We start from the raw sequence: 21,245 nt of genomic DNA on the forward strand, positions 1-21,245 counted from the left end.
CAGACAGATTTCTCCTGTCGGAACCGGGATATGAACTGGTAACCCTCTGATTGCTGGCTCGCCTCTCTAACGGCCAGGCTACCTGCCACCCCAGGACAATGGACAGAAGGCAACTTAAACAGATTTACTTATGAAAGCAATGAAAATATGTTCTAGTTTTTTGTTCTTGTTCCTGGCGTGATTTGTCATAAACTCACGACAGTTTGATTTAGCATTTTTCACCAGTCAGTGTGATGAAAGGATAACGTTAGATGCACCAACCAAGAGGAGCACCAGGTCAGGGGTCATCTCCGAGCACAACCAATAGGCTACATTGGCCATTTTCTCAGCAAATAACGCAAATCTGTCTATCTAACAATAGCAATTAGACCCGCAAAAGCAAGAAATTACATTAAGACTCAATTAAATCTAAAATATGCATTAAAGTAAAAAGCAAACGCCTAAACTATATATTACTTTTTTTTTAAATGGACCAACAACCAGTTGTCTTACATGAGGGAAAACAAACGGTTTTACCATTTAGAAGAGTTGCAGCCTCCTCTATGCTGTGTTGAACCGTGGAAGGAAAGATGTACTTCAGGGTGGAGAAGGAAGTTTTGCACAGTGCTGAAGCTGCCCCAAATGTTAATCCAAGTTTCAGTGCCTACAGCACAGGCGGCATTGCTGACAAAGGCCCGCTGTCATTTTGGAGAACACTGAGTGGGGTCCTTGTTGTAGCTGGGTGTGGTTGCGATTTCTCTTCGCAAGACACATTAAACTCAGCTTCCACTAGTTCAGTTTTGGTTAGATCCAACAAAGGCTTGACCTTGTTCACATCAAAATGTTTGGGCTCAGGATCCATGGCAGACAGGCTCCACCAGTCGACTATTTGGTTTGCTAAATCGTGATGACATTTCCCCAGCACGGCATCCAAAATGCTGAAAACAGTTGATCACTTCTCATATCCATCACCATGCTGACCCACTATGCTTTCAGTACTCTTGCAGAGATTTACTGATGAGTCTCCATAGTTTGCTTGGAGCTGGTGTGCTCATGACCTCCTGGCATTCACCCGAAATCTTTTAGAATTCAGCATCATATCGCAGTTTATCAACGCACCCATAAGTACTGTGGACAAGTTTGACACCGGTGTGGAGATCAGTTGCTTCAGACTGCAGTAACTTATTAGGAGGGTCGAGGAGCCCCAGCATATTGTGAATTATTGTTAGCAATGAACTTAAACCTCTGCTCTGTCACTGTTTTCAATAAGCCTGTGGCCTTGAGTCTCACGTCTGTGCCATACGTGCAAGGAGATTCAAGCATCTCTGTGATGTTGTCACTTGATTTCAAAATGACTGACACACACCACAACCAAATGCGATTCAATTTAGCATGCAATATTTTCTGCACACCCCCGTGTTTTTCCCAGACAACACTCTAGCTGATGCCAACATTTGTTAGCGCTGACTCTGATAGATAGATGCCCCCCCACAAAATAAAATAAAATGGGTAGGGAAGCACCTGCCCCATAGATCCGTTCCTGTCTCCTCTCCTCTCATAAATATACAGTAGGTGTTGTTAAAATGGGAGTGTAGGTTATTTCTGACCAATTATATTTAAGGTCAGCAGTGTCAGTTATACATTTCCATATTATTATAATTTCACTGTGTTTGGTTTGTGTGTGTTTTCCTTCTGCTAATGTACATATTATAATAAGGTGTTTCCCACGGGATAACTGTGAATCTGCTTCACTGTAACTGACAAGTCAGGGTCAGAGGGAGAGAGAGAGAGAGAAGAGCACTGGGAAGAGAGAAAAAAGAGAGGGATAGAGTGAGAGTGGAGAGAGAGTTGAAAGAGCGGTCGGGAGAGAGGAGTGGACAGAGAATCTATGTCCTTATATGATAAGCATGTGCACTACTTTGGCTAGCCTAGGCTGTTAGCTTGGATACTAGAATACAGCATAGCAGTTAGCTGTCAGACAGTGAGTCTGTCTTGTCTTTCAACACAGTTCTCTTATCGAATATGAATTTACACGCACACATAAAAATACACACACAAATGTACACAAGCATGCACACACTTTGATCTTTGTCAATGAGTCAGACACCACATCCACCATCACAGCTCCCCCAAACAAAGGGCACAGAAGTCAGTGTGAGTGTCAACTTCAAAGGTTCCTGTGAAGCATTGCTCATCCATCCTAAGACACCTAAACTCATACCGACATAGACACCAAAACACACACACAGGCATAAGCACACACTCCCAAGGAATGACTGACCTCTATGAGAACGTCAACAGCACAGCATTCAGACCTGTCAGTCATACACACACATGCAATTTGGTAAAAAGTAGGTACATGTTTTAATCGCTTATTAATAAATAATCATCCAAATTGTTATTAATGAAAACACTATAACTAATCCTCCCTCCTAATAAGAGAGGGACATTTGAAAATATCTTAAAGATATGTGGGTTTTTGGTAACAGAATGACAACACTAGGCAATATTTTTCTTACATTTACAGAAGGCCAATCATTTCTGCAAAACTAAATACACATGTTGATACTATTTGGCGGTCGTCTTTACTTCAAGACTATTGTTTTTTATGTATTTCTAAAACCTTTTAAGACTTTTTCTGCTAGGTATTTTCTAAGATCCCATTTGACCAGAAATCAAAGCCTTTGCTTATTCCACATTTGTAGGATGGAAAATTGTTGAAGACTATATAACAATTTATATACAGTGGGGAGAACAAGTACACTGCCGATTTTGCAGGTTTTCCAACTTACAAAGCATGTGGAGGTCTGTAATTTTTGTCATAGGTACACCTCAACTGTGAGGGGACGAAATCTAAAACAAAAATCCAGAAAATCACATTGTATGATTTTTAAGTAATTAATTAGAATTTTATTGCATGACATACGTATTTGAACACCTACCAACCAGTAAGAATTCCGGCTCTCACAGACCTGTTAGTTTTTCTTTAAGAAGCCCCCTGTTCTCCACTCATTACCTGTATTAACCGCACCTGTTTGAACTCGTTACCTGTATAAAAGACACCTGTCCACACACTCAATCAAACAGACTCCAACCTCTCCACAATTTTTGTATTTTTATTTTTTATTTCACCTTTATTTAACCAGGTAGGCTAGTTGAGAACAAGTTCTCATTTGCAACTGCGACCTGGCCAAGATAAAGCATAGCAGTGTGAACAGACAACACAGAGTTACACATGGAGTAAACAATTAACAAGTCAATAACACAGTAGAAAAAAAACAGAGTCTATATACATTGTGTGCAAAAGGCATGAGGAGGTAGGCAAATAATTACAATTTTGCAGATTAACACTGGAGTGATAAATGATCAGATGGTCATGTACATGTAGAGATATTGGTGTGCAAAAGAGCAGAATAGTAAATAAATAAAAACAGTATGGGGATGAGGTAGGTAAAAATGGGTGGGCTATTTACCGATAGACTATGTACAGCTGCAGCGATCGGTTAGCTGCTCAGATAGCAGATGTTTGAAGTTGGTGAGGGAGATAAAAGTCTCCAACTTCAGCGATTTTTGCAATTCGTTCCAGTCACAGGCAGCAGAGAACTGGAACGAAAGGCGGCCAAATGAGGTGTTGGCTTTAGGGATGATCAGTGAGATACACCTGCTGGAGCGCGTGCTGCGGGTGGGTGTTGCCATCGTGACCAGTGAACTGAGATAAGGCGGAGCTTTACCTAGCATGGACTTGTAGATGACCTGGAGCCAGTGGGTCTGGCGACGAATATGTAGCGAGGGCCAGCCGACTAGAGCATACAGGTCGCAGTGGTGGGTGGTATAAGGTGCTTTAGTGACAAAACGGATGGTGATAAACTGCATCCAGTTTGCTGAGTATAGTGTTGGAAGCTATTTTGTAGATGACATCGCCGAAGTTGAGGATCGGTAGGATAGTCAGTTTTACTAGGGTAAGTTTGGCAGCGTGAGTGAAGGAGGCTTTGTTGCGGAATAGAAAGCCGACTCTAGATTTGATTTTCGATTGGAGATGTTTGATATGAGTCTGGAAGGAGAGTTTACAGTCTAGCCAGACACCTAGGTACTTATAGATGTCCACATATTCAAGGTCGGAACCATCCAAGGTGGTGATGCTAGTCAGGCGTGCGGGTGCAGGCAGCGAATGGTTGAAAAGCATGCATTTGGTTTTACTAGCGTTTAAGAGCAGTTGGAGGCCACGGAAGGAGTGTTGTATGGCATTGAAGCTCGTTTGGAGGTCAGATAGCACAGTGTCCAAGGACGGGCTGGAAGTATATAGAATGGTGTCGTCTGCGTAGAAGTGGATCAGGGAATCGCCCGCAGCAAGAGCAACTTCATTGATATATACAGAGAAAAGAGTCGGCCCCAGAATTGAACCCTGTGGCACCTCCATAGAGACTGCCAGAGGACCGGACAGCATGCCCTCCGATTTGACACACTGAACTCTGTCTGCAAAGTAGTTGGTGAACCAGGCACGGCAGTCATCAGAAAAACCGAGGCTACTGAGTCTGCCAATAAGAATATGGTGATTGACAGAGTCGAAAGCCTTGGCAAGGTCGATGAAGACGGCTGCACAGTACTGTCTTTTATCGATGGCGGTTATGATATCGTTTAGTACCTTGAGCGTGGCTGAGGTGCACCCGTGACCGGCTCGGAAACCAGATTGCACAGCGGAGAAGGTACGGTGGGATTCTAGATGGTCAGTGACCTGTTTGTTGACTTGGCTTTCGAAGACCTTAGATAGGCAGGGCAGGATGGATATAGGTCTGTAACAGTTTGGGTCCAGGGTGTCTCCCCTTTGAAGAGGGGGATGACTGCGGCAGCTTTCAATCCTTGGGGATCTCAGACGATATGAAAGAGAGGTTGAACAGGCTGGTAATAGGGGTTGCGACAATGGCGGCGGATAGTTTCAGAAATAGAGGGTCCAGATTGTCAAGCCCAGCTGATTTGTACGTGTCCAGGTTTTGCAGCTCTTTCAGAACATCTGCTATCTGGATTTGGGTAAAGGAGAACCTGGAGAGGCTTGGGCGAGTAGCTGCGGGGGGGCAGAGCTGTTGGCCGAGGTTGGAGTAGCCAGGCGGAAGGCATGGCCAGCCGTTGAGAAATGCTTGTTGAAGTTTTGGATAATCATGGATTTATCGGTGGTGACCGTGTTACCTAGCCTCAGTGCAGTGGGCAGCTGGGAGGAGGTGCTCTTGTTCTCCATGGACTTCACAGTGTCCCAGAACTTTTTGGAGTTGGAGCTACATGATGCAAATTTCTGCCTGAAGAAGCTGGCCTTAGCTTTCCTGACTGACTGCGTGTATTGGTTCCTGACTTCCCTGAACAGTTGCATATCGCGGGGACTATTCGATGCTATTGCAGTCCGCCACAGGATGTTTTTGTGCTGGTCGAGGGCAGTCAGGTCTAGAATGAACCGAGGGCTATATCTGTTCTTAGTTCTGCATTTTTTGAACAGAGCATGCTTATCTAAAATGGTGAGGAAGTTACTTTTAAAGAATGACCAGGCATCCTCAACTGACGGGATGAGGTCAATGTCCTTCCAGGATACCCGGGCCAGGTCGATTAGAAAGGCCTGCTCACAGAAGTGTTTTAGGGAGCGTTTGACAGTGATGAGGGGTGGTCATTTGACTGCGGCTCCGTAGCGGATACAGGCAATGAGGCAGTGATCGCTGAGATCCTGGTTGAAGAACGAGAAGGATATCATGGCCCTGCGGAGGTGTATTTGGAGGGCCAGTTGGTCAGGATGACATCTATGAGGGTGCCCTTGTTTACAGATTTAGGGTTGTACCTGGTGGGTTCCTTGATGATTTGTGTGAGATTGAGGGCATCTAGCTTAGATTGTAGGACTGCCGGGGTGTTAAGCATATCCCAGTTTAGGTCACCTAACAGAACAAACTCTGAAGCTAGATGGGGGGCGATCAATTCACAAATGGTGTCCAGGGCACAGCTGGGAGCTGAGGGGGGTCGGTAGCAGGCGGCAACAGTGAGAGACTTATTTCTGGAGAGAGTCATTTTTAAAATTAGTCGTTCGAACTGTTTGGGTATGGACCTGGAAAGTATGACATTACTTTGCAGGCTATCTCTGCAGTAGACTGCAACTCCTCCCCCTTTGGCAGTTCTATCTTGACGGAAAATGTTATATTTGGGTATGGAAATCTCAGAATTTTTGGTGGCCTTCCTGAGCCAGGATTCAGACACGGCAAGGACATCAGGGTTAGCAGAGTGTGCTAAAGCAGTGAGTAAAACAAACTTAGGGAGGAGGCTTCTGATGTTGACATGCATGAAACCAAGGCTTTTTCGATCACAGAAGTCAACCAATGAGGGTGCCTGGGGACATGCAGGGCCTGGGTTTACCTCCACATCACCCGTGGAACAGAGGAGGGGGAGTAGTATGAGGGTGCGGCTAAAGGCTATCAAAACTGGTCGCCTAGAGCGTTGGGGACAGAGAATAAAAGGAGCAGATTTCTGGGCATGGTAGAATACATTTAGGGCATAATGCGCAGACAGGGGTATGGTGGGGTGCGGGTACAGCGGAGGTAAGCCCAGGCACTGGGTGATGATGAGAGAGGTTGTATCTCTGGACATGCTGGTTGTAATGGGTGAGGTCACCGCATGTGTGGGAGGTGGGACAAAGGAGGTATCAGGGGTATGAAGAGTGGAACTAGGGGCTCCATTGTAAACTAAAACAATGATAACTAACCTGAACAACAGTATACAAGGCATATTGACATTTGAGAGAGACATACAGTGAGGCATACAGTAATCACAGGTGTTGAACTGGGAGAGCTAGCTAAAACAGTAGGTGAGACAACAACAGCTAATCAACTAGCACAACAACAGCAGGTAAAATGGCGTTGACTAGGCAGGGAGGGTCGGATTAACTACACACAGAGCCTGAGTTCGGCTGGGGCCGACAGATAAAACATAAACAAGCAGAATGGAGTACCGTGATTAATGGACAGTCCAGCATGCATCAGCTATGTAGCCAAGTGATCAGTGTCCAGGGGGCAGCGATGGATGGGGCAGGGAAGCTAGACTGGCGAGTATTATCCAGGTTTTAAAAAATGGCTGGCTGTGCAGAAGGTAAAAGCCGCTAGCAATGGCTAACAATGACTAAATAGCTTGTAGCTAGTTAGCTGGTTAGCTTCTGGAGGTTCTTGAATGTGTTCTAAAAATTAAAAATAACAGCGATTCCGTATCACATTGGGTGAGGCAGGTTAACGGAAGGTATAATCAAATCGGACCGGGGCTAAACAAGCTAGCAGTTAGCAGGCCGAATTAGCAAGCAAGCAGATAGCAAGGGCTAGAAAGTTAGCCTTTGGGGGATGTCGCGATGGGGTGAGTCTGTTTATGCCTCTTCATGTGGTGACATCGATAGGCCGATCGTGGGTCCGGATATTGTAGCCCAGGAGTATGCTTCGGTGGTAACACAGGAGCTCTGGCCCAGGCTAGCTTCAAGCTAAGTGGATGGAAACGCTAGCCAGGAGTAATCATCCAGGGTTGCGGTTAGCTAGTTAGCTAGTTGTGAAGATCCAGCTGAAAATGTTCCGTTTGCGGTGGGAATCCGGGGATAAAAATAATAGGTCCGTTATGCTCTGGTTAGAGTCACGTTGTTCGAACTGGCGAGACCTTTCCGAGCTAAAGGTTAGCTGATGACCGGTTAGCTGATGACCGCTAGCAATGGTTTGCTGATAGCTGGCAGTTAGCTGGCTAGCTTCAGTTGAGGGGTTCCGGATCCGAAGTAAATATAAATACTTTGGAAGAAAAAAAAGCAGATCCACGCTACATTGGGTGAGGCGGGTTGCAGGAGAGTATTTAGATGTTGAGATTTAGCAAAATGTTTTAAAAGATATGCGAAAAACAATATGTAAAAAAAACGATATATACAAGGGACACGACAAGACGTCTGACTGCTACGCCATCTTGGATCTATACAATGGCCCAGACCAGAGAGCTGTGTAAGGACATCAGGGGTAAAATTGTAGACCTGCACAAGACTGGGATGGGCTACAGGACAATAGGCAAGCAGCTTGGTGAGAAGGCAACAACTGTTGGCGCAATTATTAGAAAATGGAAGAAGTTCAAGATGACGGTCAATCACCCTCGGTCTGGGACTCCATGCAAGATCTCACCTCGTGGGGCATCAATGATCATGAGGAAGGTGAGGGATCAGCCCAGAACTACACGGCAGAACCTGATCAATGACCTGAAGAGAGCTGGGACCACAGTCTCAAAGAAAACCATTAGTAACACACTACGCCGTCATGGATTAAAATCCTGCAGCTCACGTAAGGTCCCCCTGCTCAAGCCAGCGCATGTCCAGGCCTGTCTGAAGTTTGCCAATGACCATCTGGATGATCCAGAGGAGGAATGGGAGAAGGTCATGAGGTCTGATGAGACAAAAATAGAGCTTTTTGGTCTAAACTCCACTCGCGGTGTTTGGAGGAAGAAGAAGGATGAGTACAACCCCAAGAACACCATCCCAACCATGAAGCATGAAGGAAACAGCATGACAACGACCCAAAACACACAGCCAGGGCAACTATAAGGAGTGGCTCCGTAAGAAGCATCTCAAGGTCCTGGAGTGGCCTAGCCAGTCTCCAGACCTGAACCAAATAGAAAATCTTTGGAGGGAGCTGAAAGTCCGTATTGCCCAGCGACAGCCCCGAAACCTGAAGGATCTGGAGATGGTCTGTATGGAGGAGTGGGCCAAAATCCCTGCTGCAGTGTGTGCAAACCTGGTCAAGAACTACAGGAAACGTATGATCTCTGTAATTGCAAACAAAGGTTTCTGTACCAAATATTAAGTTCTGCTTTTCTGATGTATCAAATACTTATGTCATGCAATAAAATGCAAATTAATTACTTAAAAATCATACAATGTGATATTCTGGATTTTTGTTTTAGATTCCGTCTCTCACAGTTGAAGTGTACCTATGATAAAAAATTACAGACCTCTACATGCTTTGTAAGTAGGAAAACCTGCAAAATCGGCAGTGTATCAAAAACTGGTTATCCCCACTGTGTGTATATATACACACCGTCGTTTTCATGACGCACTTTAGTTTGTGTGGAGAAATAAAAACCCTATTACGTATTCCTGCGCCTGTCTCATATCATTATACAGTGGGAGACATATATAAGTGCATTCGGAAAGTATTCAGACCACTTGATTTTTTTCCACATGGTGTTATGTGAAAGCGTTATTCTAAAATGGATTCAATATAATTGTTTTCTCATCTATCTACACACAACACCCCCGATAATGACAAAGCGAAAACAGGTTTTTAGATTTTTTTTTACAAATGTATTAAAAATAAAAAAAACAGAAATACCTTATTTACAAAGGTATTCAGATCCTTTGCTATGAGACTTGAAATTGAGTTCCGTTGCATTCTGTTTCCATTGATCATTCTTGAGATGTGTCCTGCCCTGACCTTAGTTATCTTTGTTTTCTTTATTATTTTGGTTAGGTCAGGGTGTGACAAGGGGGTTTGTTTTAGTTTTTGTGTTGTCTAGGGTTTTTTGTATGTCGAGAGATTTTTCTAGTCTAGGTGTTTATATGTCTATGGTTGCCTAGATTGGTTCTCAATCAGAGGCAGCTGTTTATCGTTGTCTCTGATTGGGGACCATATTTAGGTAGCCATAGTCCTTGGGTATTTTGTGGGTTGTTATTCTATGTTTAGTTGCCTGTCTGCACTAGCCATATTAGCTTCACGGTTCATTTTGTTGTTTTGTAAAGTTTGTTCAGTGTTCTCTCTTTCATTTAAAGAAGTATGTATTCATATCACGCTGTGCCTTGGTCTCCTCCATATGATGACCGTGACAAGATGTCTCACTTTTATTTATTTTTTATTTAACCTTTATTTAAACAGGTAGGCAAGTTGAGAACAAGTTCTCATTTACAACTGCGACCTGGCCAAGATAAAGCAAAGCAGTTCGACACATATAACAACACAGAGTTACACACGGAGTAGCTAGTAGGGGGAGATAAGTGTTTCCAGTTTCAGAGATTTTTGTAGTTCATTCCAGTCATTGGCAGCAGAGAACTGGAAGGAGAGGCGGGCAAAGTAGGAATTGGCTTTGGGGGTAACAAGTGAGATATACCTGCTGGAACGCGTGCTACGGGTGGGTGCACGCTGTATAATGATATCAGACAGGCGCTGGAATACGTAATTGGGTTTTTATTTCTCCACCCAAACTAAAGTGCGTCATGAAAACGACGGGGACGAAGCCCAAAACAAACACGTGTGTATATATAACACAGGGATGTAACCCAAACAAAAGAGTGAGGTGTAAACATGGGACGAGACCCATAATAACAGGTGCACAACAACCCGTAGCACGAAAGCCGATACAACAGAGCACAGGTACTCACAATACCAATAGACATGGGACAATAATCGACAAGGACAATGCAGAACAGAGGGCACATAGATACACATACTAATTAGGGGGAATGGGAACCAAGTGTGCGAAATGAGAGAAGATAGTCCGGGGTTGATGGTAATGAATCCAGTTCAGTGACGCCTAGAAGGCCGGTGACTTAGACCTCCGGAGCTGGTGAACGGAATGAGCAGCAGTACCGGGGGGATCCGTGACAAGATGTTTCTACAACTTCATTGGAGTCCACCTGTGGTCCAATCAAGATTGGACATGATTTGGAAAGGTTACATCCCTGTCTCTATAAGGTCCCACAGTTAACAGTGCATGTCAGAGCACAAACCAAGCCATGAGGTCAAAGGAATTTGACCGTAGAGCTTTGTGTCGAGGCAAAGATCTGGGGAAGTGTACCAAGAAATGTCTGCTCATTGAAGGTCCCCAAGAACACAGTGGCCTCCATCATTCTTAAATATAAGAAGTTTGGAACCACCAATGACTCTACCTAGACGCCCAAACTGAGCAATCTGGGGGAAAGGAATGGCCTTACTGAAGAGCTCTGCCTTTTTTTCTCCACACATAGTGTTGTGTGTTCCTTCCAAACAACTCAACAGTAGGTTCATCTGTCCACAGAATATTTTGCAGTTGCACTGTGGAACATCCATGTGCACTTTTGCAAACTTCAGACGTGCAGCAATGTTTTTTTTTTGGACAGCAGTGGCTTCTTCCGTGATGTCCTCCCATGAACACCATTCTTGTTTAGTGTTGTACGTATCATAGACTTGTCAACAGAGATGTTAGCATGTTCCAGAGATTTCTGTAAGTCTTTAGTTTTTTTCTTAGATTTTTCTTAACCTCATTGAGCATTTTGCACTGTGCTCTTGCAGTCATCTTTGCAAGACTGCCCCTCCTAGGGAGAGTAGCAACAGTGCTGAACTTTCTCCATTTAAAGACAATTTGTCTTACCATGGACTGATGAACATCAAGGCTTTTAGAGATACTTTTGTAACCTTTTCCAGGTTTATGCAAGTCAACAATTCTTAATCATAGGTCTTCTGAGATCTCTTTTGTGCAAGACATGGTTCACATCAGAAAATGCTTCTTGTGAATAGCCAACTCAAATTTTGTGAGTGTTTTTTATAGCTTTTGGAGAAGTCATTAGCCTAGGTGTTCACATACTTTTTCCAACCTACACTGTAAATGTTTAAATTATGTATTCAATATAGACAAGAAAAATAATATAATTTGTGTGCTTTTAGTTTAGCTTGGGTAGGGGGCAGTCTTTTCACGTCCGGATGAAAAGCGTGCCCAAAGTAGACTGCCTGTTACTCAGGCCCACAAGCTAGGATATGCATATAATTGGTAGATTTGGATAGAAACCACTCTAAAGTTTCTAAAACTGTTAAAATTATGTATGTGATTATAACAGAACTGATATGGCAGGCAAAACCCCGAGGACAAACCATCCCAAAAAACTATTTTTCAGCCTACCACTGTTTTCAATGGCTGTCACTTTTATTATAAGGCAAAATCCTCCCAGATTGCAGTTCCTAGGGCTTCCTCTAGATGTCAACAGTCTTTAGAAAGAGTTTCATGCTGGTTTTTTGAAAAATGAGCCTGAAATTTTAGTTTTTCTAGGTGGCTCCCATTTTGTCTGTAGTGTTTCCAAGCGCATGGAAGAGAGAGCATTCTTTTGTATTTTTCTTCGGTAAAGACAATAACGATTCTCTGTCTTAAATTGTATCATTTATTTATGTATTAGGGTACCTAAGGTTTGATTATAAACGTTGTTTGACTTGTTTGGAAAAGTTTATTAGTAATGTTTGAGATTCATTTTGTAGGCATTTTTATGGAGGGACACTGGGTGGATTATTGACTGAAGCGTGCCAGCTAAACTTTTTATGGATATAAAGGACATTATCGAACAAAAGGACCATTTGTGATGTAACTGGGACCTTTTGGAGTGCCAACAGAAGAAGATCATCAAAGGTAAGGCATTTATTATATCGCTATTTCTGACTTTCGTGGCGCACCTGCCTGGTTGAAATGTGTTTTTCATGCTTTTGTACGCGGGGGCGCTGTCCTCCGATAATCGCATGGTGTGTTTTCGCCGTAAAGCCTTTTTGAAATCTGACACAGCGGCTGATTTAACAAGTAGTTGAGCTTTATTTTGATGTATTACACTTGTGATTTTATGAAAGTTAAATATTTATAATTCTGTAGTTTGAATTTCGCGCTCTACAATTTCACCGGATGTTGGCCAGGTGGGAGGCTACCAACTTAATGAGCCATGATTGTTGGAGTCATGCTTTCTCACACAGTCATGGGTGAACAGGGAGTACACGAGGGGACAAAGCACGCACACCTGAAGGGCCCCAGTGTTGATCATCAGTGTGGAAGATGTGTTGTTGCCTACCTTTACCACCTGGAGGCGGCCCATCAGGAAGTCCAGTATCCAGTTGCAGAGGGAGGTGTTTAGTCCCAGGGTCCTTAGCTTCGTGATGAGCTTTGTGGGAACTATGATGTTGAATGCTGAGCTGTAGTCAACGAACAGCATTCTCACATGCAGTGGGGCAAAAAAGTATTTAGTCAGCCACCAATTGTGCAAGTTCTCCCACTTAAAAAGATGAGATAGGCCTGTAATTTTCATCATAGGTACACTTCAACTATGACAGACAAAATGAGAAAAAAAATCCAGAAAATCACATTGTAGGATTTTTAATGAGTTTATTTGCAAATTATGGTGGATAATAAGTATTTGGTCACCTACAAACAAGCAAGATTTCTGGCTCACACAGACCTGTAACTTCTTCTTTAAGAAGCTCCTCTGTCCTCCACTCGTTACCTGTATAATGGCACCAGTTTCAACTTATTATCAGTATAAAAGACACCTGTCCACAAACTCAAACAGTCACACTCCAAACTCCACTATGGCCAAGACCAAAGAGCTGTCAAAGGACACCAGAAACAAAATTGTAGACCTGCACCAGGCTGGGAAGACTGAATCTGCAATAGGTAAGCTGCTTGGTTTGAAGAAATCAACTGTGGGAGCAATTATTAGGAAATGGAAGACATACAATACCACTGATAATCTCCCTCGATCTGGGGTTCCACGCAAGATCTCACCCCGTGGGGTCAAAATGATCACAAGAACGGTGAGCAAAAATTCCAGAACCACACGGGGGGACCTAGTGAATGACCTGCAGAGAGCTGGGACCAAAGCAACAAAGCCTACCATCAGTAACACACTATGCCGCCAGGGACTCAAATCCTGCAGTGCCAGACGTGTCCCCCTGCTTAAGCCAATACATGTCCAGGCCCGTCTGAAGTTTGCTAGAGAGCATTTGGATGATCCAGAAGCAGATTGGGAGAATGTCATATGGTCAGATGATACCAAAATATAACTTTTTGGTAAAAACTCAACTCGTCGTGTTTGGAGGCCAAAGAATGCTGAGTTGCATCCAAAGAACACCATACCTACTGTGAAGCATGGGGGTGGAAACATCATGCTTTGGGGCTGTTTTTCTGCAAAGGGACCAGGACGACTGATCTGTGTAAAGAATGAATGAATGAATGGGGCCATGTATCGTGAGATTTTGAGTGACAACCTCCTTCCATCAGCAAAGGCATTGAAGATGAAACGTGGCTGGGTCTTTCAGCATGACAATGATCCCTAACACACCGCCCGGGCAACAAAGGAGTGGCTTCGTAAGAATTATTTCAAGGTCCTGGAGTGGCCTAGTCAGTCTCCAGATCTCAACCCCATAGAAAATCTTTGGAGGGAGTTGAAAGTCCGTGTTGCCCAGCAACAGCCCCAAAACATCACTGCTCTAGAGGAGATCTGCATGGAGGAATGGGCCAAAATACCAGCAACAGTGTGTGAAAACCTTGTGAAGACTTACAGAAAACGTTTGACCTCTGTCATTGCCAACAAAGTGTACATAACAAAGTATTGAGATAAACTTTTGTCATTGACCAAATACTTATTTTCCACCCTAATTTGCAAATAAATTCATAAAAAATCCTACAATGTGATTTTCTGGATTTGTTTTCTCATTTTGTCTGTCATAGTTGAAGTGTACCTATGATGAAAATTACAGGCCTCTCTCATCTTTTTAAGAGGGAGAACTTGCACAATTGGTGGCTGACTAAATACTTTTTTGCGACACTGTAGGTGTCCCTTTTGTCCAGGTGGGAAAGGGCAGTGAGGAGTGCAATAGAGATTGCATCATCTGTGGATCTGTTGGGGCGGTGTGCGAATTGGAGTGGGTCTAGTGTTTCTGGGATGATGGTGATGTGAGCCATGACCAGCCTTTCAAAGCACTTCATGGCTACTGACGTGATGCTATGGGGCGGTAATAATTCAGCCAGGTTACCTTCGCTTTCTTGGGCACAGTGCTATGGTGGTCTGTTTGAAACGTGTAGGTATTACAGAGGGAGAGGTTGGAAATGTCAGTGAAGACAATTGCCAATGTGGAATCATGTAGTAAGCAAACATACGGACATATGGAATCATATAGTAACCAAAAAAGTGTTAAACACATCAAAATATATTTTAGATTTGCGATTCTTCAAAGCAGCCACCTTCTGCCTTGATGACAACTTCGCAGACTCTTGGCATTCTCTCAACCAGCTTTTTATTTTTTACCTTTATTTAACTAGGCAAGTCAGTTTAGAACAAATTCTTATTTTACAATGACGGCCTATCCCGGCCAAACCCTCCCCTAACCCGGACAACGCTGTGCCAATTGTGCACCATCCTATGGGACTCCCGATCACAGCTGGTTGTGATACAGCCCGGGATCGAACCAGGGTCTGTAGTGACGCCTCTAGCACTGAGGTGCAGTGCCTTAGACCACTGCACCACTCGGGAGCTTCATGAGGTAGTCAAATGGAATGCATTTCAATTAACAAGTGTGCCTTGTTAAAAGTTCATTATCGCAGCATTCTGCAGCAATATGCCATTCCATCTGGTTTGCGTTTAGTGGGACGATCATTTGATTTTGAATAAGACAATGACCCAAAACACACCTCCAGGCTGTGTACTGCATCAAGTCACCCGAACTCAACCCAATTAAGATGGTTTGGGATGACTTGGATCTCAGAGTGAATGAAAAGCAGCCAACAAGTGCTCAGCATATGTTGGAACTCCTTCAAGACGGTTGTTTAACTCTTTTTTTGCTTACTACATGGTTCCATATGTGTTATTTCATAGTGTTGATGTCTTCACTATTATTCTATAATGTAGAACACAGTAGGAATAAAGAAAAACCCTTGAATGAGTAGGTGTGTCCAAACATTTGACTGGTATTGTACACATAGTGTATGAAAATGCTGCATGTCATGTTTCAAAATCGATATCTTTCTTACCTCTATATTGTTTATGTCCTCCGGATTTGAGAAGACGAGTTCAATGGTAAGCCTATCAGGTAGCCTAAATTCTCGCACAGCATCTAGCCTAGGTTACTCGATGCTATTTCAGTGATTTATGGTCACTTTTGTTTCTCTGGCCTGCATTGATTTAGTCACCCTTATTTTGACCATCCTACAACGGGAAATCGCCAATAAATGTTGAACGAATTATGATACAGCCATGACGTTTTGGCCATTGGTTTTCTTAGAGGATCATCTACACAATTACCCATTGGTCAAAATATGTGGTTTTGATTGGACACCCTATACCAAGCTAGGAAGCTGATGTCATATAGAAATATGTGTTTTTCATGTTAATGGTAGGGCAGAAAGAAATAGTATACTGCTTTTGACCTGGGTACATATGGCTCTGGTCCAACGTAGTGCACAATATAGGGAACAAGGATAGGGAACAAGGTGCCATTTAGGACATATTGAGGGAAATATTCACAACTGAGAAAGGCCCTTTTTGTTTCTCTTTTGAGTTTCTCTTTTGAGTTTCTCTTTTGAGTTTCTCTTTTGAGTTTCTCTTTTGAGTGCACATCGGCGACTTTGAACGTCCTTGGTGTTTTTTTTAATGGGCATTGAGACAAAACTGGAAGATATCAACAGGACATTCATGCTCGGCTCACATTCCCTTCCCCGTGAGAGACTGAAAATGTAAAGCAAATAATGATCTCTGTGCGTTTCTTTTTCCACTGGCTACCTATGCCTGCGGAGGTGTCTGGCACTCTATAGTACAAAGCAGATAGCTACTGTTTGGCCTTGGTTAACACCGCTTCATAGCCTTACATAGCCTCATTCACAATGCAATGAAAGACGGCTTACTTTGGCTTGAGGTAATGTGAATGCAATGTCGTTTTTATTCAACCTTCCATTATCATTGGCTTGTGTCGAAGTCTATTATTCCCCCTCTTAAATCAATTGGAGAGGACTTTGAGAATGGGTCTAGGTTGGGATTGAGACTCTTCAACAGCAAAAAGTAGTTGCTGGGTAGATAATCAATAACCATTGTAATTCAAGACAACTGATTCACCTTATTTTCAAACTACAAAAAACTATAACATCTCCCATAAAATAGCCTTACAATATGATCATAATGCTTACTGTAAGTACTATAGTGGGTGGTGCCAATGGCTTCGTGGGTTAGAGCATGAGGCGGGCAATATTAGGGTTGTGGGTTTGATTCCTGCATAGGCCGCGTATGTACAAAACATTATCGTCACCTGCTCTTTCCAATACATAGATTGACCAGGTGAAAGCTATGATCCCGTATTGATGTCACTTGTTAAATCCACTTCAATCAACTGCAAAGCTGCTAGGTTTTTCAAGCACACACTGCTGGATTTTTCACGCTCAACAGTTTCCCGTGTGTATCAAGAATGGTCCACCACCCAAAGGACATCCAGCCAACTTGACACAACTGTGAAAGGCATTGGAGTCCCTGCGGAACGCTTTCGACACCTTGCAGAGTCCACGTCCTGACAAATTGAGGCTGTTCTGAGGGCAAAAGTGGGGTGTGCAACTCAATATTAGGAAGGTGTCCATAATGTTTTGTACACTCAGTGTCCCTGTCTTTAAGTTCCTTCGGGGTGAAATGCTGAAATGGCGATATTACGAGGAATGTTTTTCATCTGCCCGTGTGTGTGCATGTAGGTCAAGACTGGCTGATTTCCATACCACCTGTCAGATGACTGGTCACTCCATCAACAGCTGTCCCCATGATAACTACCACGGCTGCCTAATGGCCTATGTAGGCCTCATTGGTGAGTACATACACACCCTCTCTCGCAACTCGATCCCCAAAGAAAACGCCATACCTAACCATAACTGCAGATACAGAGATATGACATGGCTTGCCATTTTTATTTTAAATATGGCGTGTGGGGCCGTCTGAAGATCATGGAGTGTTCCACATAATTTTCTGTATGTTAGTAAAACTGTGAGTAATTAAAACCGAAACTAACCTTGATTTTTGTTCAATTTAGGCATTGGAGTTATTCTTTGGCTTTAATTCCGAGTGGTTACGGTGGTTAAGGTTTGGGGTAGGTTTAAAACAGAAAAAAAACATTACTAAACGATTGCCTAGCACTGGGATTGAAAACGCGATGCTCGGTTGAAGACCATTTTCAACCCTATCCCCAGAGGCCTAGCTCGTCGCAAGCCTACTAGATGGTATTAGGGGCTCGCGTTGCCTCTAGTGGATGGTAGGAAATTGCTATGTAAATTAAATGTCACCCCTTGCCATAATTTCGTCATTTCAAATATGCCTAAATATGCCGCAGTCCACTAGAGTTTGGCTTCCTCTCTCCATTTAACAGCAATTCGCTGTAGGGTATCCCAGCAGAAGTGTTCTTCAAATGTACTCTTGGTTCTGAATATTGTCTACTCCCTCCCTCTGTCCAGGGTCTGATGTGACTCCTAACTACATGGACAGCAGTCCCAGTAACAGCACCATCTCTCCCTGGTGCTCCTGCAGAGGGACTGGCAACCAGGAACAGGAGTGTGACGCCTTCCTCAGAGACTTCACACACAACACCTGCCTCAGTGAGTGGAATGCAAGTGTGTGTGTGTGGTTGTGTCCCTCTGTTTCTTTTTCTAACAGTGACCTAGCTGTAATACCTGCACTCCATCTAGCCTTTCTGTTCTTTCTTCTTCTCTCTCTCGCCTGCCTGTTTCTGTAGAGAATTCCATCCAGGCGTTTGGCTATGGATCAGAGGGGAGTGTCCTTCCCGTCACAGAGTCTTTGGCCACGCCCTTTCCTCCCATACAGCCACCCCTCAACTCTAAGCCAGCTCCTTCTCTCCAAGCCAATGACATCCAGCCTCTGGATAGCGCTTGTGTCTTCTCAACCTGTGCCAACCTTAAGGTGTGTGCGTGTCAATGGTTATCAATAGTGACGTTAGTTCATGTGACGTATCTACTTTCATAGTGTATAAATGATTGAATCATCCGACACTTGACCGGCTGAGGAAATATCTAGTCCTGACGTTCTAAATATTCCGTAACTGGGATGGAGGCTGGAGGGGAAATACACACACGGACAGAACACATCAGGGTAACTGTGAGATGGATGGAAATATTCATGCTGTGTGTACATGGATGACTGTGTGTGTGTGTATACTGGACTGTATGTTTGGCAGCTGGCAGTCTAATCCCAGGACTTCTGTCTCCTGCACGGAACCCCTGACATTCAGACTGATCACGAAGAGGTCGGGGGGAGGGAGGTGTGTGTGTGTTTGTGTGAGTGTGTTTGTTTGTTATACTAGTTATTCATCTCTCAGTTCTCTGCTCTCTATTATTCTCTTGATTTCCTGACCATGAAAAGAGCTCTTCCTGTTCCGAGAGGAGATAAGATCTGATTGGCTCTCCCACCCAGAAGATGGGCAGGGATATGCTAATGAGACCCATAGAGTCGCTGATGGGGGGGGAGAGGGAGAGAGACTGTCCCTCTGGCAGTGTGAGGAGTTAATCACAGACTTCGTTCTCTCCTCCTGTAACTGCATTTAAAACATGAGCTGATAATGTGAGGAATCATCTGCAATATATATATATATATATATATATATGTGTGTGTGTTGTTGCTTATGCTGTGTGTACGTCGATGCTGATGGCGTGTTTTTTTTTCCAGGATGGAGGACAAAAGTGCATTCCTTCCAATGACTTCGAGTGTGAAGAGGTGAGCATGAGTGTTTGCGCATTGGTGTGTGTGTGTGTGTGTGTGTCTCTTTGACTGTGACAGAACTCATAACAGGTTTTCTGAAAGCAGCAGCCCTCCATCTCTCCTCCTCCGTGACACTGTCCATTTCTCTCTCCTCCTCCATGTTCTGTCCATCTGTCATATCTGCTTTACTCTTCTCTGCATCTCCATCTACTCTGTCCATCCATCCATCTATAAACATCTTCATCACTATGTTCATCCATCCATCTATTCACTCATAACTCAACCCTGTCATGCTGCTCTTTCTCTCATCTTCGCTCTCTTTTCAAAGCACATTTACATCAGTACATCATGACTAATTCTCTTTCTCCCTCTTTTTCTCTCTCTCCAATTACCTTTACATGACCTCTCTTTACCCCCCCCCTTCTCTCTCTCTCTCCCTCTCAGGCATTATTGGCCCAGGGTTCAATGGACTCTGAGGGAGAGGAGGAGAAAGCCCAGAGGTCTGCAGCAGCCCCTGGACCCCTGGGTGTGAGAGGGTGTGTGAGTGTGTATGTGACCATGCTGGGGCTTCTGCTCCAGGCTCTGTAGCACACATACTCACCTGACCCCTAATCTATAAATCCCGTCCTCGGGTTCAGACAGGAAGCTAGAACGCCACGCACAGGAACTTCTGTGACATCCCATCCTCCACTGCCATGTCAACCAAAACAATAACAACAACATCAATAGAAGAGCCGAGAGAAGAGGAGAGCAGAGGATAAGAGAGGAGCAAAGTGAGAATGGAGAGGAGAAGTGAGGAGATGATGAGGATAAGAGAGGAGGGGAGGGAGAAGAGATGGGCACTGATCCTACCGCACAGAGAGAAAGAGAACAATAGAGAGAACATGAGACAGATGCTGAATCGACTGAAGGATGTTTTGATGGATCACCAGAGAGACTTGAGCCTCTGATGCTGTCCTATTCTCCTACCCGAAACATTGAGGACTGAGTTCTACATTACCGTACTTTGTATTGATGCGTTTCTGAGTGCATGGACACTTTGGCTGAGCTGGCAGTTCTGATGTCTTAACTGGTAGAGAGTACAATGAGCTTGTGAAGTGTGTTGCCAACAGACGCACTTGTTAAAATAATGGGAGACTGCACCTCCAGAAATTCATGCTCATACACATTTTAAAAGAGACTGTAAACCTCAAGTGCGGAGAATGGGACAGAGCAACAATCAAGGAGAGGACTAATGTGCTAGAGCCAGTGACTATATACTTTGATTGAATGGACTATACTGACATTGGACCGGACAGTACTGACTATTGTGATTGGAGCAGAAAGTCCAGAGAGGCGGGACTGTTCCTCTGTCTCTTACCTCAGTAATACACATCACCTTCACACACAGAGACACAAATCACACCCTTGCATCTCTCTCTCTCGCTCCCTATAGTCTTCACTGCCTGGTAGACAGGGTTAACACACATACACACGTGTGTTACACATGTGCGAACACACATTCAAATATATACATACATACATACATACATACATACATACATACATACATACATACATACATACATACATACATACATACATACATACATACATACATACATACATACATACATACATACAGCTGAAGTCAGAAGTTTACATACACTTAGGTTAGAGTGATTAAAACTAGTTTTTTAACCACTCCACAAATTTCTTGGCAAGTCAGTTAGGACATCTACTTTGTGCATGACACAAGTCATTTTTCCAACAATTGTTTACAAACAGATTACTTCACTTATAA

General features: G+C 43.7%; 1 protein-coding gene across 1 annotated transcript in view; it reads left to right on the forward strand.

Moving 5' to 3' along the window:
• LOC112231489 (GDNF family receptor alpha-2) overlaps positions 1 to 21,039 on the forward strand; it is a 78,167-nt gene extending 57,128 nt beyond the window's left edge. The window contains exons 6-10 of the mRNA XM_042311629.1: positions 17,455 to 17,564; positions 18,205 to 18,345; positions 18,483 to 18,667; positions 19,430 to 19,477; positions 19,907 to 21,039. Of these exons, the coding sequence (XP_042167563.1) occupies positions 17,455 to 17,564; positions 18,205 to 18,345; positions 18,483 to 18,667; positions 19,430 to 19,477; positions 19,907 to 20,050 (628 nt within the window). The 3' untranslated portion in view covers positions 20,051 to 21,039. The remainder of the gene's footprint in view (positions 1 to 17,454; positions 17,565 to 18,204; positions 18,346 to 18,482; positions 18,668 to 19,429; positions 19,478 to 19,906) is intronic.
• Positions 21,040 to 21,245: the final 206 nt, after the last annotated feature.

The sequence above is a fragment of the Oncorhynchus tshawytscha genome, linkage group LG33, assembly GCF_018296145.1.
Source record: "Oncorhynchus tshawytscha isolate Ot180627B linkage group LG33, Otsh_v2.0, whole genome shotgun sequence".
Lineage (NCBI taxonomy): Eukaryota > Metazoa > Chordata > Actinopteri > Salmoniformes > Salmonidae > Oncorhynchus > Oncorhynchus tshawytscha.